This window comes from Pholis gunnellus (assembly GCF_910591455.1).
Source record: "Pholis gunnellus genome assembly, chromosome: 23".
Classification (NCBI taxonomy): Eukaryota; Metazoa; Chordata; class Actinopteri; order Perciformes; family Pholidae; genus Pholis; species Pholis gunnellus.
The window spans coordinates 4,151,869-4,178,925 of NC_136550.1; the positions used below are offsets into that span (position 1 = coordinate 4,151,869).

Genomic DNA, 27,057 nt, shown 5'->3' on the forward strand with positions numbered 1-27,057 from the left:
TTGATCAATAAGCGTCAGACTGATCATCGCTGAATGTGGTGTTGCAACCACTTCCTGTTGACAATAATAGTGAAGAACAGGATGTGTAGAAAGGATGTAAACGCTGCTGCTGGGAAAGGAGAGTGAATGGGGGGGTGTGGGGGGGGGGGGGACTGTCGGGCGGGACAGACATATTTCCTTGTCTATTTTGAAGGTGTGTCGTCCCAGCCAATGAGGCGGCAGCATCCATGTGCGTCATAATGAGCAGCAGAGGGCGGGCGGGGTGGGGGGGGGGGGCTCTGTGCCTATAATAAACCCAGCGACTGAGCCTTTTCTCCACAGACAAGAGAGAGCTGAAGACTTTAACACGACTCCAAACAGAAAGAAACTAAATAGAACCATCTTTCATTCTAAACAGCTGCACTCCGATTCAACGTTTTTGCCTCTTTTGGAACTTGATTTCTTTTTCTTTTTTTTTTGCTAAAAAAGTGCACATTTAACTTATTTTATTTCTTCCCATCGACACTTGTTGAATCATTCGCGATGTTTCCAGAGGCAAACAAAGGGTGAGTACTCTTCTGAACAGACTGTACTTTCAGCTTTCCTCTTCCCCATGCTGCCGAACACATGACCCCTTCATGGGCAGGTCGAGGCTGTGGGTAAAAAATATACCGGGGAAGGTTTGGCATGCCAAAAAAAGCGCACATGCTCTGTGCGCAGCAACGGTTTAAAAGAAAAGCCATTCATGTATTCCTGTGGGAGTACTACACGGTGTCTTTTACACTTAATATGGACTTTTGTAGCACATGTTTACTGATTAGTAATATCAATATCCTATATTACAGCCTGTCCTGTGGCAGTAGGTTGTTAATAAAGCACTTCAGGACCTGCCTTCTCACAGCATGTCTATTTATAGCACAGTCTTGTGTATCCATTGATCCATGCTTGAGCGGGAGTGGAAGCAGTCATATGAGAGGAATTACACAAATTGTCAACTTGAAGGAATTAGTGTGTAAAAGAGAGAGAAAAAAAGTGTGCGTTCATGTCACCATTGAAGTGCATGAGAGGAGTCGTTGACTGCAGGAATGTGTGTGTGTCTTCAAGTCATATCTTTATTAGTAGCAGTTCTCTGATCAGACCGGCTGCCCAGAAAAAGCCTCTTATCCTGTGATGTGACTATATTGACCACATCACTACTGAATCGGGAGGCAAAGACACGTTAACGAGGTCTCTGATAAGAGCTGACATTTTGTTGCATTCAACCTGACCCCAGACTCTCTTTTCGTGTCATCCAGCTACAGCTACGAGGACTGCAAGGCCACAGCTGATTGGCTGATGGCCCAGACAGACGTCCGACCCACGGTGGGCATCGTGTGCGGCTCGGGGCTCGGAGGCCTGGCTGACATGTTGAAGGACCAGGTCGCCTTCAACTACAAGGACGTCCCCAACTTTCCACAGAGCACCGGTGAGTTTAGCCACAACAAACCTCTCAGTTGTTTCCCGTTCACTGTTCGTATTCACTGACCGGTTTGTGTTTGTTTTTTTCCTGCAGTGCACGGACACGCAGGTCGGCTGGTATTCGGCACCTTAAAGGGGAGGCCGTGTGTTTGCATGCAGGGACGCTTCCATTTGTATGAGGGCTACCCAATCCAGAAGGTGTGTGTTAGTGTGTGCTGCAACGAGTTTCACAGTGCATTTGAACCCTTGAAGATTGCCTTGACATGTGTGGCCTTGAAAGAATGCTCTCATCCTACAAACCAAAGTGCCCTTTGAATGGTTATATAACATCTATATACGGCGTGTGTTTCCAGATCACACTGCCAATACGCATCTTCAAGCTGCTCGGTGTGGAGACGGTGATGCTGACCAACGCAGCCGGAGGCCTCAATCAGGACTTCAAAGTGGGAGACATCATGATCATCAAAGACCACCTCAACATGCCGGGCTTCGCTGGCAACAATCCGCTGTCTGGACCCAACGACGAGAGGTAGGATGGGTGTTTCCGCATACGTTGTAGTAACTAGGCCTGTTAAACCCGACAATCAGCAACATCACCTTCAGGTCTCCTTCTCTCGCCTAAACCTAACCACCTGTCCCTCTCTGTCGCCCTCTCTCGCAGATTCGGAGTGCGTTTCCCCTGCATGTCTGACGCCTACGACAGAGAGCTGCAGCAGATGGCCATGGACGTGGGACAGGAGCTCGGTTACGGAGACTTCCTGAAGGAGGGCGTCTACTGCGTGCTGGGCGGACCCTCGTTCGAGACGATTGCGGAGTGCCGCATGCTGCACAAACTGGGCGCCGATGCCGTTGGTATGTGCCTTTTAATTAAAGCAACCTTTTTTTTCCTGCCCATATTTAATTCTTGTGTCGGAAGAAATCAAAACTACAACGTTTAATGCTAATTTCTAAACCAAAGTTAGTATTATTAAGTTGTAAAAACAAGCATCTTGTATTTATCCCTTTGAAATCCAACCTGGTATCTTTGATGTCTTATTTTTTAATGCCCTCTTTTCCTCGACAGGCATGAGCACGGTCCACGAGGTGATCATCGCGCGCCACTGCGGCATGCGCGTCTTCGCCCTGTCGTTGATCACCAACCAGGCGGTGATGGACTACGACAGCGAGGAGAAGGCCAACCACGAGGAGGTCCTGCAGACGGGCAAGCAACGAGCGGCGCAGCTGGAGCGGCTGGTTTCCACCATGGTGACCAAGATCGAGCACAACAACAACTACGTCTGAGAGACGCTAGCCAGAAGCTAGATGTTAGCCTTTTGGTGTGACTGACGGAGACGTAACGTGGTTTATATCGAATGCTACTGTGCCAAAGAAAACCCCCATTAATTTATTATTTAAGTGAGCAGTCGGGCTGTTTTGAGTCTTAGGTCAAAAGAAGATAATATAGTAGTCCTCCCAAGAATCTCACTTAGATTTATACAGAAAATACACCTTTGTTCTCGTGTCACTGTGCTTTTTCCTGACGTCTTACATTCCTCTAGCGAAGAAAACCTTTATTTTTTTTGTATCATTCTAAACGAGACGTATTTGTTCTAACTTAAAACGTGTGATCAGCTTGTGTAAATGTCAGAGATTTAACTTAACTTTGAGCAAAAAAAAAAAAAAAAAACTGTAAAGTTCTTAATATTATGATGTTGTTGAAATGTGTACATTAGTGGACTTAATATATTTTACGGTGCTACGTTTTTTTCATATGAATGTTGTTACTAAAAGTACTATTTATTACTACATCAACTTTGTTCGTGTCGTTCTTTGGGGTCTCATCAAACATAAAAAGAATAGATTAATAGACAAAGATAAATTGAGACTCATGAAATGTCCCCGTGTTTATTTTGCAAAGTATTGGAGTTTTACAGAGATGCTACAAAGTGAAGATCCGAGGGGACCCTGAATGTGACCATTGTAAACATTTGGTAATGTTACGAAAGCATTACGCTGCAAAAACTGTAGACATGAATGCTGGCATTGTCCGACTAATACATCAATTTGGAGGGTTGATTAAATGTTTCCAATTCATTTTCTCCATTTACAAAAACACTAAAATAATTGGCAGAACAAACTATTTTGGCATTCGTAAACACTTTGATAAGAAAAATGATAACACTTCACATGTGGATCCTCCCTTTTTTTTCCGCCTCCAGAAGTGACGTTATTTTGCAATACAAAAAAAAACACTTGCTCCCGTGGTTGAACAGAAATCAGGCAGGCAGACAATTTATCACATTTCACACTGCATGCTCACAACATATCCATCCATCTTGCATAATAGTTTTCCTTCACCTAAAGTATTGGCGTGGCTGATGGATCCCCTTTTTTTTTTAAACCCCCAATATGACATCCATTTCCAACCATATTATAAAATTATTCTTTTGTCATATTTTGCACAAAAAAAAAACAGGCATGCATAATGATAAGCTAAAGAGGATTAAAGAAACTCAACACATTCTCTATGATACAGCGCGACACCGTCGTCTCCGCACCGCACGGCCCAGTGACGCTTCACGAGTGGACTCGTGATGCCGAACGTGAAAGCAAAGTTTGGCACGAGATGTAAACAGAAAAGTGCCGGCAAGGCAAATAAAAGGCAGAGTAGAGATACATATTCCGCATATTCATATGCGCTGAGTGTGTGGCGTTCAAGAGCAAGCTCCACATCGACCACATCTGGCACCCAAGACGAAGAGCATTTTTGCAGATTGTCCTCAAGTACATTAACTCTTGGTGGACGCGCCCACAGGATTGTTTTCGCTTATCAATGAATTGATTTCATAAAAAAAAAAAAATCTGTCAAAACGTATTATTGTTCCCCTCTGAGGACGAATGTCGCCGTGCAGCAGTATCCCTTGGTGCTCATTATGGTTAAATCATTCAGTAGAGTGAGTGGTGATTGCTAATTCTCTATAAAACACCATTCGAAACTTAACCACCAGTTCAGCTAAAATGTCCCAGTTGACCTTCTTTAAAGGAACAGTGTGCAGTATTTGGTGAGATCTATTGGCAGAAATGGAATATAACATTATTAAGTATGTTTTTTGTAGTCTGCAATCGCCTGAAAATAGGAATCGTCGTGTTTACGTCACCTTAGAACGAGCCGTTTATATTACTATTACGGAGCCTACGGTAGCCCAGAACGGACAAACCGAACACTGGCTCTAACCGTAGTTCTCCTAAATCCTGCTAAAGGAAAAGAACGAATGCGTAATTAAAACACATTTTCTACTCAATTTCTCAATGCGTTTCATGTGTTTATTAATATATTGTTTATTCGGCAATTCATTGATGTATTTGGATTCTTAACCCATTCATTTGCTTTCTTATTATACTAGGTTTGGTCCCCTACAACGACAGCTAAGATAACTTTAATGAAGTTATACGGCCAGATTTTTTTGTTTTTTGCTGACTACAAAAATTGGGGATTTTTTTGTCTCCACCGACAGAAATTTTTAAAATAAGTTTATTTCTGCGGCCAGGGTATCGCTGCCTCAAACAAATGTTTGTATAGCTAAAAAAAATAAAATAATAAAAACACTAAAAGACCGCCGGGCTACGAGAAGTGAGCGTCCCTCTGTTGGCAAAACAAATCAAACAGAAAGGATTGGCACATGTTTACAATGTAGGCACCATATAGACGACATGTACAGTCTTGTAGCGTCAGAGGGCCTCGGCAGCGAGAGGAAGGAACTGGCGGAGAAAGAAGGCACTTCCGAAACAACACATACTGGGCCTGCAGCTGCAGCGGGTCGCAGTGCGACATTTACAGAGGGGGTCCGCTCATCCCTAGGCAAACATGGTCAGGGTGATCCACTGTAGAACACAGAGAGCGCGGGAATTAGGGAACAAATCGCATGCACAGAATGTAGTGGTCTGGTAGCATCTCTGCTCGTGTGTGGCCATACCTGATGGAAGTTGAGGGACATGAAACCGTCTTTATCCGTGTCCATGGTGTGGAAGGTTTCTGCAGAAACAAGAATTTCAACTTATGTTCTGTACTGTATGTCATTCATTTGCAACTAGAAACGGTAATGTTTGACAAGTCTTCTTGTTGTGGGTGAACTGTTCCTTTGAAGACACTGAGGTTGCGCAGTAACGGGACTCACTGAACATGGTCTCCAGCCGGACCAGACAGGTGACAAAGTTGTCGAAGTCGACGGCCATGTCGGCCTCCGTGTAGCGCAGGATGATCAGCTGGAACAGTTGGTTGGTCAGCTTGAAACCTGAGGGGAGAGACGGCAAACACGAAAATCAAGTTTTACAAAACAGAAATCAAAAACATGTGAAAATGCCTCTGACTCTTGTGTTTGTCTTTCCTGTCTCTTGTAATTGAAATGAGAAGGAACATTACCCGCAGATTCAAGAGCCATCCTCATCTCGTAGGAGCTCATGGTGCCCGATTTGTCCAAGTCAAACTGCCTGAATATGGTCTGTCAATGGCGACAGGAAGGCAGTACAAGCAAACAAGATGTTCTTATGTCAAAATAAACAACAGAATGACCATGAAGCAGAATCAATATTACTCAAGCCCAATTTCCAAATGTGGCCCCGTCAAGAGATTTATCTCACCAGGTAGCGTTTAATCTTTTCCCAGAGGACGTGGAACTCCGTCAGGCCCAACTTTCCGCTGCCGTCCGTCTGAGCCGAGAGGTTGAGGAGCAACAGGGACTTTCATCTGATCAACAACAACAACAACAACAACAACAAGCAGACCACTTTAAAGGGGAACTGATTTTACAAGTCTGTTTACAGGTCTTTGGGGAGTACACGTGTGACAAATCATCTCCGCTTGAGGCTAGCGGCCCGAGGCTACGTCAGCTGCTACTAGCGTAACACACCTGACTCTTTGACCGTTAAAGGAGAGTTGCATTGTGGGTAATGTAGGCAACAAGTTTTGACAAGGAGGAAGAATGCAAGGAATAAAAAATATAATATCTCTGGGTTTTTTTTTATTCCATTCGAAGGATACGTCCATGAGGTTTATCATGCTGCGACACGCTTCTTTTGTGAAGCCGTCTGTCTTCAGGTCTTTATCTGTTAGCATGACAAAGTACGACAAAAAAAGAGAGAAGAATAGCACATTTAACACTCTTGTTAAACTAATTCCATAATTTTATGAGCAAGCATGTAATTCCAGCGATTACAGCCGTTACTAACGTTTGCTGATGATCCTGTTCAGTATGGTCTGCAGCTCCGTGAGGCTGATCTCCATGTCCTGTTGGCACAAACAAGATCAAATCATGTTAATACGACTGTGTGTGTGTGTGTGTGTGTGTGTGTGTATACCATGAACCATTTCTCCCCGCAGTGCTTACCGGCCCTGCCAGCTGCCTGAAGAGATTTTTGAAGGCGGCGTCGATCTGGCTCTCGTCCAGCTCAGTCTGCAACACAAACGGAGAAAAAATGTCAGCACACGTTTGCTTTCATCTCCACGCATCATTAGCGGTCCGTTTCATTCCCTCACCTCTACTGGAAGCGCTGCTATAACGTCGTCATCGAGCTCCCTGACATGGAAAGAACAAAGATTTAAAGTTACTTATTTTGTTCACTTTTATCATGATGTTCTTCAAGTACTTCTTGATGCATTTATGTCGTTTCTTTCTCTTTCTAATTTGTCTTTAACTGCTCATTCATCCAATTCATTGCAAGATAAGACATTACTGGCCCTGAACTATTACAATGCTTTTTGGTTTCGCAGTCACTTTACCAAGAATGGTTATGAAAATAGAATAATTGCTTATTTTCCCTCAGTTTCTCCCCCAAACATCACACTCTGTTACAGCCACTCACTCTGAGTCGGCGGGCTTCTCGGAGAAAACTCTGAGGACGAAGTCGCCCTCTTTGTGCGGCTCGAAGGTGGAGGGGACGATGATGTATTCCCCGGCCGGCAGCCGCAACCGCGAGCTGACCTCCCTCAGGTTGATGAAGAGCTCCGAGCGAGCGCTGGAGCCGTGGGTGAGGAAGAAGTCTCTCTTCAGGTGGACGCCTGACCGGCCCGTAAACTGAGAGGGGACAGAGTTCCTTTAGGTACTTTAAAAGGTTCTTCTTATCTTGCCAACCTTTAAGTTCTATGTTAAAAGTTTTGGGTTGAATCCCTTTGTTTTTCATGTTTGGCAATGTCTGGGTAGAATTTGAAAACTTTTACGTTGTTCTCAATTTATGACATTTTAACAGGGAGGATGGACTCGCAAGGGGGAGGGGGGGTGACCCCCCTCATTCCACCTCAAATCGCCTCCTGGTTGTTCTTGAATCACAAGAAAAAAGTGGAGAGAAGTAAAACTCATACCTCATTTGGAACCTGTAAAAGACGGAGAGAGAGAGAGAGAGAGAGAGAGAGAGAGAGAGAGAGAGAGATGAGATTATTGCCACGATATGTGTGATCAGAAACAACAAAAGACAGTAAAGAAACTAGAAAGAAGAGATATTTTTGGCAGAATCTGTGAATCCTGAAACTGGATAGTTCTTTTCCACTGCAGGTTCCACTTAGGCAAACAAAGGTGTTGATGTTCTTTCCACTTTTCTCTGCTTGCTTTGGAAGAACTTACTGAAATGTCAGCGTCACCCAAATGCAAGTTAATGAAAAACAGAAGGAAAGAATCAGGTAGCAAAGCCTCACAAGCTTCTTAAACACACAGATTAAATGGTGATAAGTCCCTGCAGTGGAAAAGGATATAACTTGACTCAAGATTAGGTTTTACGAGCAGCGTTTGTTGGACTGCAGCTCACCTCATAGAGGGCAAACCCGATGGTCTCCATGTCTTTGCCCTCCTGCCGTTTCTTCCTGCGGTCCTTCTGCATGAGGCCAACCAGGAAGCTGCATTCCGATTGGCCGGGAGTGTCCGGGTGCTGCAGCACAATCTTGAACTGAGGGTTCAGCCAAAAGGTTGCTGGGAAGAAGAATCGCAAAGTTTAAATTTGATATTCAGTAATCCATTGTTGAGATGGTGTTTTTCTTATCAGTAGAATAGAAAATCAGTCACAGTAGATCGATAAAAACACTCACGGCGGGGCATTTCCACAATGTATTTTAAAGCAGACCATTGTTTAGTTACTTAGTGTTAAAATGGGAGTCACTGGTTCCCATTCCTTTAGCAAATTCATCCAAATTCATCCATTTTTACCATGTAAAGTGCCTTTGAGTACCTTTTAAAGCGCTATACAATACATAGTATGTATTATTATACCTGGGAAGTTCCTGCAGCCTCCGGCAGTGCTGCCCCTCCTCCACTCTCCCTGATAGATCGAGGAGCTCCATATCTTCAGCTGGCTGTTCTCCAGGGCGTCGGCCGTCAGGTTGCAGAGCTCCAGGCGAGTGAACTCGCGCAGGAAGTCACTGTACGACATCCTACAAGAGACGGAAATAGACGCACTTAGTTTGGACAAAGTTGTTTTTTTTCCAGCGCGAAGTGCAAGAGTTTGAAACACACGCCGTCTGCCGCTGAGAGCATCCGCATACCAAACTGACGTTACAAAGGGAAGCAGAAGTCGAAGAAACATTCTAGTGTTAGGAGTGCGTTGTCTTTGGGGTGTCCGATCATATTTACTGCCTGGTCGGCTCATTGGTGCGATAGTGTGAGTTTGTGGAGGTTAGAAATAATTTAATGATGCGTAAATGGAAGCAAATGGGCACAAAAGTTGGCAAATGTAGGCAAATTTAACCGTTAAAAAGCTGATTTCGCACAAGTAACGACGAGAGTCCACGTGCACGAGGAGACTCACCAGAATTCACCGTCCTCGCTGCGGTTTTGTAGCCGGCCTCTCACGGAGCGATCCACATTTTCCCACTCTCTGGAGCTGAGGATTTCACAAAGAACAAACATCAACTACGGCAGCATGTTTTCTGTAAATTCAGCAAAACAAAAATCAACGTAATGTTGCTTAACATCGACTCATAACGGTCTCTAGAATAACTGAAGTTATGTATGTGGTTTTGTGTCTTTACATTTTCTTCTCGCTGAAGACGTTTCACGTCCATGAAACTATATAAAAAGTACAAATCCCAATGCTGAGGATCCCGCTCCCCCATTGGTCGGTCTTTCTGGGTTTAGAATGGGTCGGTGGATATATGGCTTAGGCAACAAATTCATAAATAAGTGTAAAAACCTATGAAGAGTATGAAGATATGAGATAAAAAAAGGACCAATTGAAGTGGAAAACTAAATAAAGCGGAAACACAGCATCTGTTTGTTTCATTCACTGATAATAAATCAGGATATGCGTGTTTCCCCTCATCATGTGTTGCCATTTATCATCAAAACTTCAATGTAGTTAAGTGTGAAGTGAAGCCTTACTTGTCGCTCCAGGCTCCGGTCCACTCCACTTCCCCCCACGGGTTCCTGATGCGGACCAGCTTGGTCTTATTCCCTCTGTACACCACCTGACGGCAAAAAGGAAACGTTCACACTTCCTCCCTGCTTGAAGCCGCGCGGTCGCACACGGTCATGTGCATCTACTGTCAGCGGCTCTGACATTAACCGTCACAGTAAAAACACACCATAATAAATGGAGAGATCAGCTCGGTTACAGAACCGTGCTATAATGATGATCACATGAATAACGATCACGTTATGTTCTGACGTCTGCATCAATCTTGTGACAATGAAATGAAGAGATGCAGCTTCTAGAACTCTTTCAGTAAAAGTTAACTAAACTGAAAAAAGGAACTTTAATACCGTGCCGCAGCAGCTCGTCTTAATCTTTCAGTTCTTTATGTAACTTTAGCACATTGTGATTGTATTCACTGTAACCACGCTGCTACCGCTCACCTCGTCCACGCCGGTCACAGAGTAGGCGTGGCCCTTCACCAGCTTCTTGAACGTGACCGCCTCCCTGTCCGTCGAGCTGGCGATCTGAGGACGAGAGTAAAACGGAGGTTTACTGACGTCCGCGGCGCCGTTTCACGCGGTCAGGAGGATGGTGACGGAGACGGGGAGGGAGTTATCGGCATAGTGCTGCTCCGCATGTGACACGGCGGGAGACATCTGCAGTCACCGGCATAACGCGGCTCATTCATTAACGTCAGCGAACATTATATGGCGAGAAATCCATTAGGGAGATGGCTGTCACTGGTTGATTTAAAGGGACACACAATAACACAAACAAATCAATTAAATCTTTGCTATACGAGGTAAAATGACTGTTTTTGTCAATGGAGTCTTGTAGTTTTGAGTAGCGGTTATTACATTCACACCATCATTTTCTTTAATCAAAACTGTAACAAATGCAAACTAAATGGAAAGGTTACAGCTTTCTATGAGGGATGCTCTGCCTTCTTATTTAAACCTTGTCACAGAATGAATGTTTCTATATTTCACTGTTTCATCAGAAGCAGAAAGCTCTTAGACTCTGTCGTCTTTAATCTTTTGGTATTTGTCTTCTTTCATGTTTCCATACAAAATGAGCTGAACAGGCAGTTCTTCCTACCCAAACGGAGCGGCATTGATTACAGAACACGACCTTCAACGTGGCAGACACAAAGGGTTCAATCCCCTCAGTCTGTAAACACCCGGTGTCCCGGAGGATTAAGTCGAATTTCTGCCAGCTACCGACCCTTTAACCACCAGCGTGCCAATCTTTACTGCCCTCTTCTGGTCACAGATCAAACTACACACATTGTTCTAACATGACAGCAGCCTTTCGCTCAGACTGACCTATTTAAAGTCTCCTCAATTCACCCCCGCTCTGTGAGACTGAGAAGAGCTCTACAAGGGAAAACATTAAATATACTTTATGTAAAACATGACTAGTCTATGATGTCTGGTTTCCCTGATCCCCACCTCCCAAATCATTATTTAGTTTAACTTAATTTACAGCAATATAAGGCAGAGAAGGCCTTCACATTTCAGAAGCTGGTACAGTACATTTAGATCATTTTTACTATTTTAAATTAGTTATTTAAAGGGAACATATCATGAAAAACTATCTTGGTATCTTGAGTGTCTATCAACCAACACACTCTCAAATAAGACAGTCCAGTCTTTTTATTTTTGTCTGCTTAGATCCGAAAACATGTGATTCAACAAGCCATTCAGATTAAGAGTCCATTCCGATGTCTAATGCTCTTTAGAATAAACCGTCTCACAAGGCAATCTGAGCAGACTGGTCTTTTTCAGGGGGGGGGGGGTCTTAAAGAGACAGGCGCTAAAACGGAGCGTTTCGTACAGAGGGTGAATACAGGTATATACAAACAAACAGTATGAGAAAAATCAGGTGTTTGTTTTAATACTAAAGCATTTTAAGCGTGTTAGAGTAGAAACCTAAAGTACAAATATGAACCTGAAAATGAGCATGATATGTCCTCTTTAATGAATGATAGATCACTTGCATTAGGGTTAATATTTGATGCGTGAGATGTTAAAAAGTGAGTGGAATGTAGTTAATTACTATAAGGCGCACTGGGACTAAAAAAAAGTCAACTTCAGCTTCAGACTCTCTATTCAACCTAAAGTTCCCATTACTTCAGCACTACTGATTAACCTGTAAATCCCACAGAAGTCAAAGGAATCGTTTTACATTTTGGGTAAATGCTTATTTGCTTTTTTCCCCCCCAATAGTAAGATGGGGGGGAAACAGCTAGCCTGGCACCTCTAAAGCTAAAGTGACGGATGCATGGATGTTGCAGTACTGACGTCTATGGAGCAGCCCAGCAGGGATCCTCTGTCGATGGCCCTGCTGATGATGCTGTAGAGGTCGGCGGGGGCTTTCTTCAGCTCGAACATCTCCGTCACGCCGCCTGTAAAGTCCTCGAAGCCCTCGCACGTGCTGCCTCCTGACAGGGCCTCATAACAGCCGTTCAGCCTGGGACACAACAAGAGGTTAATGAGGATTTTAATAATTATTAGGTACATGAGAAGGCCTTAAATGGAGTCAAATGACCTGGCTGAGAAGTTTAGAGAATGCACAGTCGCTGCTCCACACGACCATAAATGAAGATGTACCTCTACATAAGCAAATGTAACTGCAGTAATCTTCCCTGTTCCCAGAAACAATGCTCCGCTTCACTTTTACAGCTAACCAGACTTACAACTTGAGACCACAGCTGTCCGCTGAAAGCAGCTGCGGTCTCAAGTTGCCAAATAGCGACGTAAGTGCTTCAAGTGTTTATCAGTCTTGTTCCTCACAGACTCTCCTACGTCCAGACACTCTCCGGTCACAGGCGTCTTTGTACGAAATCCTCGCAAACAACTTAAGAGTCTTCACTAAGCCTTAACGTGTGATCATCTGACTGAGACTGGAACCTGAGCGGACCCATGTTGATGTCATGTTTATATCATGGTGGATTCAACAGACACATGAGCCGCTCACCGGAATAAACTTGCAAGAACGTTCACTTTAGCCTCACAGCGCTCAACTGCTTATATATTGACCCGGGTTAATGTTGCGATAAACGATATTATTGTCATCTTAAGACCTTTTTATGCCCCCGATATATAATGATAACATATTAGCATAATAATGCAAGTACACCCTTTTAAAGAGCAATGAAGTTTAAATTCCGACATTCGAATTGGAATGTGAAAAAATAATAACGTATTCAAAACAAATCAAATATAAATTTTTAAAAACTATAATGGAAGGGAAAACCCTGCTGTTTATTCTGGCATCATGTTGGCTAAAATGCAAGTAAACAAACACAACGGGCAATATGGAGGTTATGTCCCGATATGGCAAAACAAGTAGACAACGTAAAGACGTTCGTGGTCATTAATACGTCGACTCAGAGCACATTACGTGCTCATTATGTCGGCCGGTCTTACTTCGCGTAGGCCTTCTCCAGCAGCGCGCTCCAGAACTCGGTCCCCTCTGCCGAGTGGACAAACAGCAGCTTCCCGTCCTTCACCGGCAGCCGGTCATCGATCACCACCTCCACCCACTCGCCGAACTGCCAGAACTGCATGACAGAGAAAAAACAAAAAAATAGTAGAGTTGAAGTAGAAAGTACCACAAAATGGAAAGTCCCTTGGAATAATGTACGAGTACAAATCTGGTCTGTCTGGCTTGTTTATTAAAAAGGTTTTGCTCTCAAAATAGTACTTGTAAATATTAAATGTATTTGATCACAGGTCTTATTTCTGGTGCTGCTTAATATATCGTGCAGCTGGCTGGATCTACTGACGCTTCACTCGGCTCAAACTTTCATTGCTTTGAAATATATAAAGTATCAGAGAAGGACAAAGGAGAGTCCGATTATCACCTTTTATCAGGTGGCATTGAGGAGATATCTGAGCAACGGTGTAAGTCCAGCTTGCTTTTGTGCATCAACCCTGAATTAAATGCAGAGGCTAAAATAGCCAACATTTAACTCCAGCATCATTTGAACATCTCCAAACCAGTCCTGCAAGCAAATCATTGCTTAACAAGGCAAAGTAGCTGCACCTCGTTCCCCTGCTGCTCCTAACGGAAATCAATTCTTAGCACCGGAGAGCTTTCAGAGAACTTATATCCAGATAAAACAAAATGAGAGAAGTCGAGACAAGTTCCCTCTGCCGGTTTTGAAAAATGTCTTTTACATTTCTCCGACAAAACGAGGCGTTCAGTGCCGCAGGTGAACTGAGGTTAGTGACGGCAAGGTGAGGTTCTCTGAAAGGTTTTCAGAAGAGAAGAAAAGCTTTCTGAATTGTTTTCCCACATTAGGCCTTAACATGTGTCTGTGTGCCTGTTGGCCAGCAGGGAGCACAAGAGACATACACAACATATAGTGTATACTGTATCTTCAGAAATAACACGTGAAGCAAAGCATTTGAGGGTTTTTGAACAATCGTGTAAACCTGCATACAAAGTCTATGTTGTAATAATCTACTCTGTGCTGTTCAGACCCATCTTGTGCCCGAGGTTCTGGCATCAAGGTGTGAGTTACATTCTGGAAATGTTACAAGGCTTCAAATAGACGTCTCCTAGACAATACCTACATTTCACAATACAATCTTTTGCACTCCGCCGCTGCTTAAGGTGTGTTTTTTTCGGCGCTGGCTGTTCATGGAGCTTCTCTGACATGTCGAGAGAGTTTGTGCAACGAACAGCGAACAGGTCGACTCACACAGAAGACCTCGAGGCAGTAATGCAATAAACCTCACGCAAAAGAAGATAACAGTGCAGAGATACAGTGTTGTTCGGGAAATATGTAAGAAAAGAAAAAGTGGGGGAAGGAAGTTGCAGGGTTGTCATGAAAAGAAAGCAAATAAAAAGCCGCAGCTGGAGCGTGCATGCGTGCGTGTATGTGTGAATTTGCAGACTGCACTTCATGTCGGCATGCGTGTGCCGTACAGCGGGAAGATCGACGGATGGATGGAGGAATTCTGCATGCTCTGCAGAGCTGAATCCACCTCTGGGAGGAGCTGTGTCACCAAACGGCAGACTGAAGACAACACACACACACACACACAAACCTACACACGCTTGCCTCTGGCAACACGCAACTTCCTCATTCGACTCTTTCACACAGACACCGCTGAGCGTTTGTCTCACTGCAATGTGGCAGCAACACCCGGCCTCACTGAGGGAAACGAACATCTCTGGCATGGCTTAAAGGGGGACTCATCATGCTCATTGTCAGGTCCATACTTGTACGTATTTTCAGTTTCTACTGGATCTACTTGAACACGTTTACACGATTCAATGTTTTAAAAAAAAAAACACATTATTTTTCCCACACTGTCTGTCTGGATATACTTGTATTCACCCTCCTCCGTCTGAAACGCTTTGTTTTAGCGCCTGTCTCTTTAAGTCCCGCCCCCCCCAACACCACCCAGTCTGCTCGGATTGGCTTGCAAGAAAAATATGGTGCAAAAGGTATAGTTGTCAAACCGGGGGGCTGTATATTCCAATGAGCCTGCGTGTGACATAGAAATGGGGAGCCAAAATCTGAATGGCTTATTGAATCACATGTTTTCTGATCAAAGCAGCTCACAAACAAAACCACAACTGGGTTGTCTTTGAATGTCCCCTTTAAAGCGTGAGAAATCCTCAACACAATCCAACAAACAGCTCAGTGTTTCTGTGTGAAACGCCTGCTATAATAAGAATATGATGAAAGATTCTGCCCCAGTTAAGTTTCATTCGTTTCCGACTGAGATTGCCTATTTTATAATTTATTCTCCCTCCCTTTGTTTGCCTGCCTCGCTCGCACAGACTCCCCTCCTTCATTGTCCTACTTCAATTAAGATTCTCGCTGCGCTGCACTCATAATTACATTTTTGGGATGACTCATCCAGGTCTGGGTAATAGGTGGAGGCTTAGAGGATCAGAACTGATACGAAAGGGGAATCCCTGGAAGACTTGAACGCACACAAAAAGGGGATTGGCAAGAAAGGAAAAATGAGAAACTGCAAGTAATGGAAAAGCGCAGGCAGGAAAACATTTACTGGCTGCAACACAAATGACGAAAGAACAACAACAACAACAACAACTGCAGGCGTGATAGAAAAAGAGGGCGATGAAAAGTAGGGCAACTCTTACTCTGCTGAACGGAGAGCGGCCGTATGTATATCTACGAGCCACTTCATGCATGTATACGTTCAACACATGCATGCATTTACAAGCCCTTCAGAGCAAATGAAAGTATTGTTTACACTCGCTCTAGCAGAGAGGAGAACAAGAAGGCCTATAGCCGTAAAAACTGAACACAGTCTCTGGAAATAATCAGTGGGAAAAAAACGGGTCAAATATAATAGTCATTGAGTCAGCAGCCCCCAGCAGACATGTTGAAATGGGAACTCTGTGTGTGTGTGTGTGTGTGTGTGTGTGTGTGTGTGTGTGTGTGTGTGTGTGTGTGTGTGTGTGTGATTGGATTCATTGATCCTCCGATACCAGATGAGTCAGTGCGGCAGCCCCCGGAGCTCTCAAGAAAACTGGGAAATCACCGAGACAGATGCTCGAGTTCTCGTCTTCAGGGTCAACGGATGGATTTCCCCACTATGCTGTATAGACTAACTTGTATCTGTGTGTGTCATGTTCTACATTGTAGGCCCGTTTCTACACATGTTCACACGTGTCTTTGATGTGCGGGAGCTTCCCCTCTGTTCCCTGGGTCGCTTCCTTGTTCCCTCTCTCCCTTGTTAACACTTGGCAGGCGAACGGTCGGGTTGGCACAAAAAAAAGAAAAAACCCTCACTGCATCAAAGAGGGAAGCCGAGCCGGCTCGACGAGCTCTGTGACACAGCAGAGCAGCTTGGGATGGTGGAGAAGTAACGTTTAGCACTAAAGCACACCATAGCAGAGAGCTGGCCATCACTTCAGGCAAAACTAGTTATTTCTACATGATATATAATAAATAATTTAGCATTCAAATGCATTGAGGATCGGCTATAATATATTGCAAATGTAGTTGCGTGCACTTCCGCATAACCTCAGTGGGACTACTTCCCTCTTGCAGACCTGTGCTGTTTATGATTGGAGTGTTTTTCTTTTGTATTTATTTGTGTCGTAAAATATGCCACATTCAAATCGAGCTTCTCGTAAATATAAAACCACTGCAGCGAGGATTTCCCTATCTCACACAGCACTGAATGCATGTGTTGTTAACCTGCTCACCGACTGCAGCATACACGGGCTACTGTTGGGCCTGTTTGTGTGTGTGTGTGTGTGTGTGTGTGTGTCTGGAGTATTTTGTGTACAAAGCAAAGTTCAGCTGATAAGGCCCGGCTCGCACCGCAGAGACAGAAGAAATGCAACACATTTTAAATGTAAGACACAAAGCAGCAGGACTGGTCCCTGAGGCAGGAGGAGAGGTGATAATCGGCTACATTAGACACATCAGGGATCGGTTGTCAACAGTAGTCGTGTCCTCATAGACGTGACTGAAGTTAAATCTCGCCTTCTATGTGCGATAAAGACACGGGTGTCGGTGCACTTAACTCAGTTTTGACGGTGACTCTAATCCTCCGAAGGTTATGTTTATAGACCGACTTGACTGGGTGTGGATCTGAGAGGTCAGTTATCTCGGGTGACTCAGTGAGGTTTAACAAAGCAGGAGATTATTGTTTTGACTGCTTGTTCTTGCTGGTAAATCCTGGGGAGAGGCAGAATAAGGAAAGACTCTTCACTCACTCACTGGTTCAACATGTTAAAAACCACTGAGCAGGGAACTTCATATTAGGACTACAACTGCAGATTACTTCCAATAGAAAATGTATTAATTGATCCTGTAAATGCTCATCTTTGTCAAAACAAAAACCCAAAAGGATTCAGTTTAGACATTAAATGAGATGAAGAAAAGCAGGAGATCCTTACTCCTCATTCCCACACAATCATTATTTTCAATAAACGTATCTTTTCAGCACTACTTCACATACACTTGTAATAAAACAATATAAATCAGTAAGCTGCTCAGTGTTTCTTGCAGAAAACAAACATACGGTATGAATAAAGGGAGAGGAACGTGACAGCCGATAGCGTCGGGGCTCTTCCTTTGACTCGGTTTAAAAACTGTAACGACATCATGGATCTAACCACAGCGAGAGATCAACCAGTCGTTCACAGCAGCAGCGTGGAACACGGCTACGTGGTGCAAAGATGCAAGAAAATAAGCTTTTGAACCAAACGAAAACAAACTACCTTTTTCGCTTTCACTCACACAGTTTGCACAAACGGTGGTGCACCTAACAGGAAATGACACAACAGCAGAAACGCACCACAGGAAGTGAGCTGGCACAGACGTTCTGGACCCTGAATCAAAAAGCCTCGACTTCTCCACAATAGCACAAAGTTGAGGGTTTGATAAGAATATAGTAATATTATTAATAGCGTTATTCTACTTTGCATGACATCTTTCTCTGCCATACTAAAAGCAGTCCCTGCGATATGTTAGCGATACGTTGGCAGACATGCAAAAGGCCCCACCATGGCCCAGTGCCCATGCAGACATCACGATATAACAGAAGTCTATGAGGGTTCAGTTGGCTGAGTGTGAGAGCGGTCGGCTGTGTTCTGCCTTTAGACACGAATGTGCGTAAATGCAGGAAGTGAAGCGGTCGTTACCTGGAAGTGAAAGATGCCAGCGTAGCCCTGCTGGAAGCCCTGTCCGTGAGGAACCACTCGGTGGAGGAGGTTGTCGTTTAAGGTCAGCGAGGCGATGGCTGCCAGCAGCCAGCAGTCACCTGAGGACACACACACACACACACACACACACACACACACAGTTTTAGTATCCGGGATCAGCCCTGAATGCCAACACCTACCATACTATATTTGAATGACAGCAGGATATTTATGTGAAACAGGTGTTTAGAAGAGAATCCTAACTACATTCTAACGCATTCATGCTGCTGAGAGAACGTTTGAATGCACGTTGAGGCTCAAGGAGAAAGAAAGAAAAACGTCCCCATTAACAACAAGAGTCCTGAACTATGTTTGAACAAGCTTTTGCCCGCCGGGAAAATGGGGGAGGAACTTGTTCCACTGGACTTCAGAGAGGGTCTGAAACTACCACGGCTCCACATGAAGTCACCGATGTCGTTAGTGGGGATCACACAGTGGGTTTCGAGCCACAGCTTCTGTTATGATGCACTGTGTCGCAAAGGTTTCTCTGTTAAGAGTTCAGGAACACTCTGACTGACGTAGCTTTTTACCATCTTGGTTTTACTCATGCAGGCTGTGGCATGTGATTATGAGATCATATCATCAAATACAAAAACAGTGATATTTGTTGTGTCATCTGGGAATAGTGTAACGCTTTTCTACTCTCACATCTTGAATGCCAAAGGTTATGACTCTTCTTTAAACTTTCTGTTTTATTACAACGAGTGTTTCCTCTATTGATGCTGGTTAACGACCAACAGTAATAATCATAAAAAGAAAGCACAGGGTGTTTCACTTTTATGTCAACATATATATATATATAATCTTATCCATCATATAATCCACAAACAGCCCCTGATAGCAGCCGGTGTGTCGTCTCACAGATAACCCCGCTGCATACAGATAAAGACTTCTCCTTCACGGTGCATTTGGGCTGTAAAACAAAGCGAAGCATCGTGTCTTCTAGCTCAACATATTTTTGGGCTTGTTGTTTTGCAATCCAGCTGCTCCTGAGGGAGTGAGGGGGCGGCCCGGGTAAAGAATTGCATGCGGCGGCGGCGGCGGCGGCGGAAGTCGCTTCCTGCGCTGCCAGAGCCACTCGAAGAGAGGCAGGGTGGCCTTGTTTACAGATGTGAGGCAGAGACACAAAGCATGAATTATAGATGGAGCTCTGTGTCGAGCAGGAAACATCTTTGGCAATTTAACCGTTACTGGTTTACGCTGAATTGACTGTTAGCGGTCCATCTCCATCGGTCACTCGTGACCTCGTTCGGTTTGCTCTGTTTGGTAGCTCATTATTTATATCTGGCATGTTGTGCAAAGGGCTCAGTCTCACTTACACGAGGAAGGATTCTCTACATGTATGCAATGGGAGCTGATTGATGGCATGAATGGGAGGTACAAAATATTCAAGGTAAATAATCCTGACTGAAAGGATCATGATATACAATATTTAAAGGGGAATTTCCTCATTTTTACACGTTAAACTTAGTTTAGGATCTAAAGAAGAAACGCTATCGATTATGGAAAGTGTGGCTATTTAGTGAAGTCATTTAGTTTTTTCAGCCTCTGTTGCTTCACTTTTGGCCGGAGTGCAGCTTTAATGACTTTCGATTTCACCTCATTCTGATTAGGAAGACAACTGGTCAAAAGGTTGTATCAGAAGGAATTTGGAGTGGCGTTTGGTGCGTAGAATAAACATATTATGAGGAGATTTGGAAAGTTTTACAGTATGAAGTATTAACAGAATGTGTGCGATGTGCAGAGACATTGGCCCAAAAGCTGTGAAGACGTTAATGTAACATCATAGTATCACTTCATATTCTAAACTTGTGTCAGTCTGATAATAGTTCATCGTTTCATTAAGGGAATATCATATTTTATTGTGGGGGATTATGTTGCCTGTGGTTCTGGAGGGAGATGAAAGCTTCACTTATTCATGTCCTACATGGGATTGCAACCTGGCAAGCCTCCAGTCTATCACCTGTTTCTTTTGGCTTCTTCTAGTTCGTCTTTCCACTAGTTTTAAATCTGAAACGTTCCTCTCCTCTCCTGTCCTGTAATAGCGGAATCGTGCCGCAGTAGCAGTGAAACAGATGGGAACTCTCTTACCCAGAGCTCCCTGACAGATGTCTGTGCGAGTAGCTCCATCTACGATGAACTCGGGGCGCTTGCAAAACTCCTGTAAAGCGGAGAAAAAACACAAACAAACACATTATTGCAATGATTGTTTTGGACACCCATTTTACAAGCATGTTACATTTTCCCATGCTATAGGCCCAATCCATAGAAGGTACACAATGCAGGGTTTATTCAGGTTTCAACAAGTCAAAGTGCTTTTGAAAACCCTCCACAGGGCCATTAGAATTACAATATCCTTTAAGATTGTTTTCTAAGAAAGACTACATGTCTTGAACTTTAAAAAATAAGTCCAAAAAAAGTGCAACATTTGAAATATTGTCAGAGACACGATGGGGTTTCATACGAAGACCTCAAGCAGGGACGAAGCAGCTAGCATCTGAAAAGCTATTATCTCATTTACATTTTCCTCAAAAGTCAAAATAAGACATTATGGCTTCAGAAGCGGTTACCGCAGTCGCAGCGACAGTGTTTCTAGTAAGGCGAGCATGATATTCATATCCCCAGAAAGCTGGTCGCTTTTGCCTCCGTTTGACGCTGGCGCAGAAATCTGGCCGCCCCACATCAAAACATCTGAGACGTTAACGTTGTTGGTCAAGAAAAAGCTCCTAAAACCACAATGTCTCACGTATTTCCTGCTTTATAAACCATCTTCGTGTCAGCACGCTGAGCGTGAGAAACCCCACACAACACATGAAGCTATAAAAAGAAATATTCCATTTATTCCTGTGCCCCACAAACACACACACACACACACACACACACACACACACACCATCGGGCACATGGTTGAATTCACAGACACAGATTTGAACTCTCTCCTTCTGGTTCACACAGAGCACAGATTTTTTTATCTTAGACCCTCTTATCCTTATGCAGCGTAAATATTACAGATCCCCTCGGTGCAGGCGAGGCGCATGCATTATACAACGTCAGACCTTTTTGTGGGGGGGAGAAAACGAGACCCCGGGAAGCATTAGAGCGCACAGAGCGGCTCCCACACACTCAAAACTGAAGCTGAGAGAGGCGCTAACACGATCACGACCTGGAGAGCTTTTTTTTAAGATCCCGACTTCGTCTCGCTGCTCTTTTTTTTTTGTTGCAGGGGCTGACAGCAGCGGCCTGTCACGGTATGCGCAAATCAAACAGTAATGAGAGAGAGTGTGCCGTCTTCAGGGCTGCCTTGATAACGCCCAATGAAGACAGCCCCACTTTGTTGTCTGGTGTCACACTCGGCTTCAGGGAGCACCCTGATGTATTTATCTTGTAGCGAGCACTGATGAGAGACCGAGACAGGCTAGCGGGGAAGGATGAGAAAGTAGGATGAGAAAGAAAGCTCTCTGAGACACTTGCAAACTCCCGACTGGTGTTGCGGCAACATTAAGATGATATCAACCCATCACTCCTGAGAGAATGTTGAGTTGCCAAGCAACAGATGAAATTAAAGTCTGTGAGGTAATGTTGCATCGGTTAAAAAAATATTACAGCAGGTAATAAAAAAGGAATGGATATTCAGTCATTATGTGCTCACTCCTGGAGTCATCAGTCAACGTCTGATGGATTTAAAAGGATCTTTAGACATCAAGAAATGTAGTGTCCGTACTTCAAAGCTTTCTACAAAACTCGTCAAGTTAAAAGGACAACATCTGCATGTTTTTGCCAAACTAAAAAGGAAACAAAGATATGTAAATGTTGGGAAATAAATCCCATGGCTTCTTGCATTAAAAAGGTTGTCGTTTCCAACAGCACTTGAACACACCAACAGGCAAGGCTTCTAATGAAGCCGACCGAGGTGGATGTGTGACCAAACAAAGAAAATGTAACTTTGACATAGAATAACTAAGTTGTTTTGATGGAAGTGTTTTATATTTATATATTTGAACATGCAGCTAGCTGGAAAATGCATGTTATTTAATCTCACAACATGAATTGTGCTTTGCAAAAAGGTCTTAAATGTTAAGTATGTTTCAAGTACACATGTGATTTGTAATTAATAGGTTAAACAAAAAATAAAAATGGTTCCTTGGCCAGAGTATAATGTGTGTTTCCATGCATGTCATGCTTTTGACAGAACTATACAAGCTACTGCAGGGTGTAGCTTTTGGAGACTTAAAGGCACAGCCCTGTTAAGTTGATCAATTCAATAATCTGCGAGAACATCACTAAGTCTGATGGTCCTGCAAACTTTGATGCGGATTTCAGGATGAACATTTAATAGTTTTAAGTGCTCCATCAACACCCCCCTCCCTTTCTCACCGTGGGCCTCATCCAGCGGACTCCGGAGGTCTTGGAGGACTTCGGGCCGAGCTCGTCGAATCCCAGAGACGACGCGGAGCAAGGGAACAAGTGATCCTCAAACATCCTCCGACCCTGGACGCACTGGGCCTTCAGATTCTCGTAGTCCTGACCCAGAAACTTCACCGCCTTGTGAACCTGTCCCAGGCCTTCATCGCGATCCCACTGGCTCCTCAGCTTGGCGGCCATGCCCGTCGCATAAATGTGCTCCTCCATCCTGAGCTCTGGGAGTACACACCGCAGGGTCAGCTGTCACTCTCTGTCGGACGTTTGTATGTGCGGAACTACAGTAAGATGTTGAGGTGCGTCAGTAATTAATGAGGCAACTGTGACCTGCTCTAGCTACAGTTTGGATTGAAAGCGCTGCAGCAGAGCTGATGTAAATCTGCTATAAAAAGGTGGTAATGGCTTCAAGGCTGAATCATATATCAGAATAAAACATCAGTGGCCATTAGGAAGCTATCAAACATTGACCCGGCCCGCTGCTTGGTTGCGGTAGTTGTGGTTGTGCTGTAGCTGGATGCTTCGAAATGCAATAACAATCACAAGTGTAGGGGGGCTCGAAATGCAGAAGCTTCACGGGGCTCTGGAGAGAGGCGTCCTCCTCAGATGTTGTCCCAGTGAGCACCAATCACAGTTTGTTGCTATCCGGATTTTTTTTTTTTAGTCCTTCCTTCTCCCACCAGCAGGTAAGCCCTAAAAGAAAAAAAGTTGAAATGAGATCCTGAGAGAGTATGCAGAGATGAAATCCCACATAGCTCTATATATACATACCTGTTCATGCAACACAGACAGAAGCAGCACCTATACACACTCTGTACATACATTCAGGGTTTAAACAGGCAAATGTGCCCTGCCCATTTCTTTTCAGTCCACCATACACACACACACACATGCATAGCAGAGGGATTAGTCACAATGGGCTCATCCGGGCTACTTTTACCGTGTGGCTGCAGTGAATGTGTTCACAGTGTCAGTCAGACACGTTTCAAAGTTGATGTTTAATCCAACGAGGTGTATTAACAAAGTGGTGTGTGTGTGTGTGTGTGTGTGTGTGTGTGTGTGTGTGTGTGTGTGTGTGTGTGTGTGTGTGTGTGTGTGTGTGTGTGTGTGTGTGTGTGTGTGTGTGTGTGTGTGTGTGTGTGCGTGTGTGTGTGTGTGAGGGGAGGTATTTATTGTCCAAAGTGCTAACAGAGGGTGTGGTTTTTGTGCGAATCTTGATGCACAATGAAGGCCCAGAACAAGCAAATGCTCTCTCCGACTCTTCAATTAAGCAGAGACAGGGACGCGGAAGTGTAAACTGCCATTAGTGCCACCGAAGCTCTTGACAGAACTGGAGCTTCTGAAACGGTTCATGTCAGTTCGCTCCGTCTTGCTTTGCTTCTTACCCGTCTCTTCCAACAGAGAAACAGATGGTTTATTTTTAAACACCTCTTCTTTTTTATATATCTTTCAGCCCCGTCTCCTTTTTTTTTGCTATCGCAACGCTCCGAACTGAACGCTCTTCCTGTTTCAAGGCTCGGCTGTCGATCACAACAGAGGCTGAAAAGAGTTTGGCTCTCATTCGCTCTCATGAACTCCAGTTTCCGCGGCTCACTGTGAACCACACCTATCGCAAACATCCCAGCTCACTGACTGAACAATGCTCCCGCTAACAGAGCCACAGAACAGAGCACGTGGCTACAACATCAAGTTTACAGACTGTGAAGAATCGTTTTGTTGTGTTCAATAAAGAATTCAACCCTTTTACTACAAATTCTGATACTGCTGCTGCTATCAAGGGATGTACTACAACTACTTATACCACACTAGCAGATAACTACAATTATACTGTTTTTATATACTGCTTATATTAGTGCTACAAGGCTACTAGCAGCTGTAGCTAACTAGCAGTGCTAGTTTAGCACCAAAACTCTTATTAGCAAAAATGCCCAATTGATACCTGTATGTCACTGTTTATGCATTGTTTCCTCTTTTTAAGCTACTTTAAGACCAGTTAATAAAGAAAATATAATCTCAAAGTAGGTTTGTTACTGGAGGAAACAACTAAATATACTATATTCCTCTAACAACACAACCATTTGGTGGTTTTCATCTCTGCTGCGTGTTATCGGGGCGCACTCTGCCCAACGCGAGTTCAATCTGGCTGTAATGAATATTTAATTTCCCCTCACATGTGAAATACACTTACACCCCCACCCCTTACACACACACACACACGAATATATCCTCCACCTCAGTGCAGGCAGTGACATCTATGAGAAATGACAAGCAGTAGACTGCATGTCCAGACGGATAAAGAAAAGCCACCACACTTTTTCACCAGCAGCCACAGTCCAACAACACAGAGCTGAATCACAACACAGAAAAACAAATCCCCAAGACTCTGCTGGAGCTAATTTGACTATTTTAGGGAAATAATATGCTTGCACCCAAAACATAACATATTGTGTCTATGTGCACATGCATCAACATGCTATTTCCTCTATATCATAGCTGTTATTGTACAATTTGAGACATGATATGTGAACTGAAAAGTATACCAGATATAGGGGTCACAGGGGTCACACAAGGATTTTGAAAACCAACCCAAACGTCAGCAGTGTCACTACTGCTTTTCTGCTGATGCGTGTCTGAGTCTCGTGTGCCAGTGGTTTGCAGCAGTCTGCCTCAATACACACTGCCTGTAAGTAAGTAATGCCTGCGGTGGGTGTGTGGGGGTCCATGTTTGTGCAGTGAGTAAGCATACTGAACTGCCTCTGGTGCATTTCTGCACACGGGTTCATATTCCAAACACTGTGAAATGAAGTATCCAAAGAGAGAAAAATAGACCTGCAGAGAAACTAGACACACACACTGTGTCTGATGAGGAGAATGAATGCAGACTCTTGGGAGCGATCTTCATCAAAGTAGGATGTAGGAAATTGGCTTCACACTCACTTAAAAACAAGCTGCTCCATATAGATAACACTTAATCCACCATTCTACTGTGAGTGGTTGCATATTACAGTGAATATCAAGTGTATTTTAAGGCTGTCCTCGTGCATGGCTCACACAGATAAGCATGCAGTCCTTGATGGTGGGTGTGGTCCCTGAGAGGAGATCCAGTGTCCAGCTGTCAGGACTGCAACTTTCTTCAAGTTGACCAACGCGAACAGCTGGGCGCAAACCCCGTTTCGTTTCCCTCTCCATCTCATCGGAGACGATATCCGTATTACAGTGCGCGGAGACGAAAAACGCACGCGATTAAAAAATAGATTTTACGCGCAAGTAATCGGGCAGATTTCATGGTGTGTTTTTCATGGTGTCGCGAAAGTTGTAAAAGCGAAAGCGAGGAGTTTGCTCTACGTGATTGGTTACAGTTTTCACAACAAGACTCACAAACTTCCCAAAATCTTCTCGTGAAAAAAAAAGAGAAAGAAAAAAAAAAGTTCGGGCTCGGACGTCAAAAGCATTTTTAGATATGCATCTGGCTGCAGCGCGACGCAAACTGCAGACGCACAGTGAAACCAGTGTTATTGAAGGGATTGTATATTTACCTTACCAGACGTTTTCCTCTAGAAGGCAGTTTATTTAGACATTCAATATCCAGCTTAGCTTTCCTTCCATGTTTGTTGAAGGTTCAACCCCTCCCCTGCTCTCTCTACCAGCGCGTATTATTTAGAAACAAACGCCCTGCTGCCTGTTCTCTGAACTGGATCTAATGTGCACCCTTCACACTGCGTCTGCGCAATATCCGCTAGTCATAAAAGCCCACTACACTGGAAGGGAGGGCTTTATGCACTCTGTGCTTTCATGCACTGCAGTTTTCTTTCCGCACAGATCACACAATGCCAGATAAAGAAGTTCAATCTTTTTGGGGTGGATTTATACGCACTGTTCTGACTTATTGTGCATTATTATTGGAGGTAATGCCTCCGAATGTAGCCTTGACCTTTTTAGTGATGAGATGTTATGTCCTTAGTACTCAATTTAAGTATAATTTTGAAGTTGACTTACATGTTAAACCCCTTTAACTTCTTTGCAAGGGATATCTTTGCTCCTTTTGCTCCATGTATCCGACTGCTAATGTGTAACTGCTGCAGTTACACATTATTATTTTACAACCATTAGGCCTTTTTTCAT

The 27,057-nt window shown here is 44.0% G+C and overlaps 2 protein-coding genes across 2 annotated transcripts; one reads left to right on the forward strand and one right to left on the reverse strand.

The window, feature by feature from the left end:
* Positions 1-363: 363 nt before the first annotated feature.
* On the forward strand, positions 364-3,167 carry pnp5a (purine nucleoside phosphorylase 5a). The gene is made up of 6 exons (XM_079185209.1): positions 364-545; positions 1,275-1,444; positions 1,532-1,635; positions 1,791-1,966; positions 2,099-2,289; positions 2,501-3,167. The coding sequence occupies exons 1-6, from the start codon at positions 523-525 to the stop codon at positions 2,716-2,718; spliced, it is 882 nt and encodes a 293-aa protein (XP_079041335.1). The 5' UTR covers positions 364-522; the 3' UTR covers positions 2,719-3,167.
* A 123-nt stretch (positions 3,168-3,290) lies between these two features.
* On the reverse strand, positions 3,291-26,621 carry capn1 (calpain 1). Its single transcript, XM_079185188.1, has 22 exons — positions 26,472-26,621; positions 22,894-23,628; positions 20,611-20,680; positions 18,460-18,578; positions 13,242-13,375; positions 12,114-12,282; positions 10,251-10,334; positions 9,777-9,862; positions 9,205-9,279; positions 8,670-8,830; positions 8,212-8,372; positions 7,772-7,783; positions 7,276-7,487; positions 6,950-6,989; positions 6,801-6,866; positions 6,643-6,700; positions 6,455-6,519; positions 6,055-6,123; positions 5,837-5,915; positions 5,592-5,708; positions 5,391-5,449; positions 3,291-5,298 (listed from the first exon to the last, which is right to left on the reverse strand). Exons 2-22 carry the CDS (start codon positions 23,146-23,148, stop codon positions 5,272-5,274), a joined length of 2,118 nt encoding a protein of 705 aa, XP_079041314.1. The 5' UTR covers positions 23,149-23,628; positions 26,472-26,621; the 3' UTR covers positions 3,291-5,271.
* Positions 26,622-27,057: the final 436 nt, after the last annotated feature.

What these genes read in the sequence shown, in the direction of transcription:
- capn1 (XM_079185188.1), bottom strand. Translation starts at nt 23,148, where the DNA reads ATGGAGGAGCACATTTATGCGACGGGCATGGCCGCCAAGCTGAGGAGC. An exon ending in CTGGAGAAGGCCTACGCGAA is followed by an intron (nt 12,283 to 13,241) that starts GTAAGACCGGCC and finishes GTTGTGTCCCAG; the next exon opens with GCTGAACGGCTGTTATGAGG. An exon ending in TGTCCCTCAACTTCCATCAG is followed by an intron (nt 5,299 to 5,390) that starts GTATGGCCACAC and finishes TGTGTTCTACAG; the next exon opens with TGGATCACCCTGACCATGTT.
- pnp5a (XM_079185209.1), top strand. Translation starts at nt 523, where the DNA reads ATGTTTCCAGAGGCAAACAAAGG. An exon ending in AGGGCTACCCAATCCAGAAG is followed by an intron (nt 1,636 to 1,790) that starts GTGTGTGTTAGT and finishes GTGTGTTTCCAG; the next exon opens with ATCACACTGCCAATACGCAT. An exon ending in ACTGGGCGCCGATGCCGTTG is followed by an intron (nt 2,290 to 2,500) that starts GTATGTGCCTTT and finishes TTTCCTCGACAG; the next exon opens with GCATGAGCACGGTCCACGAG.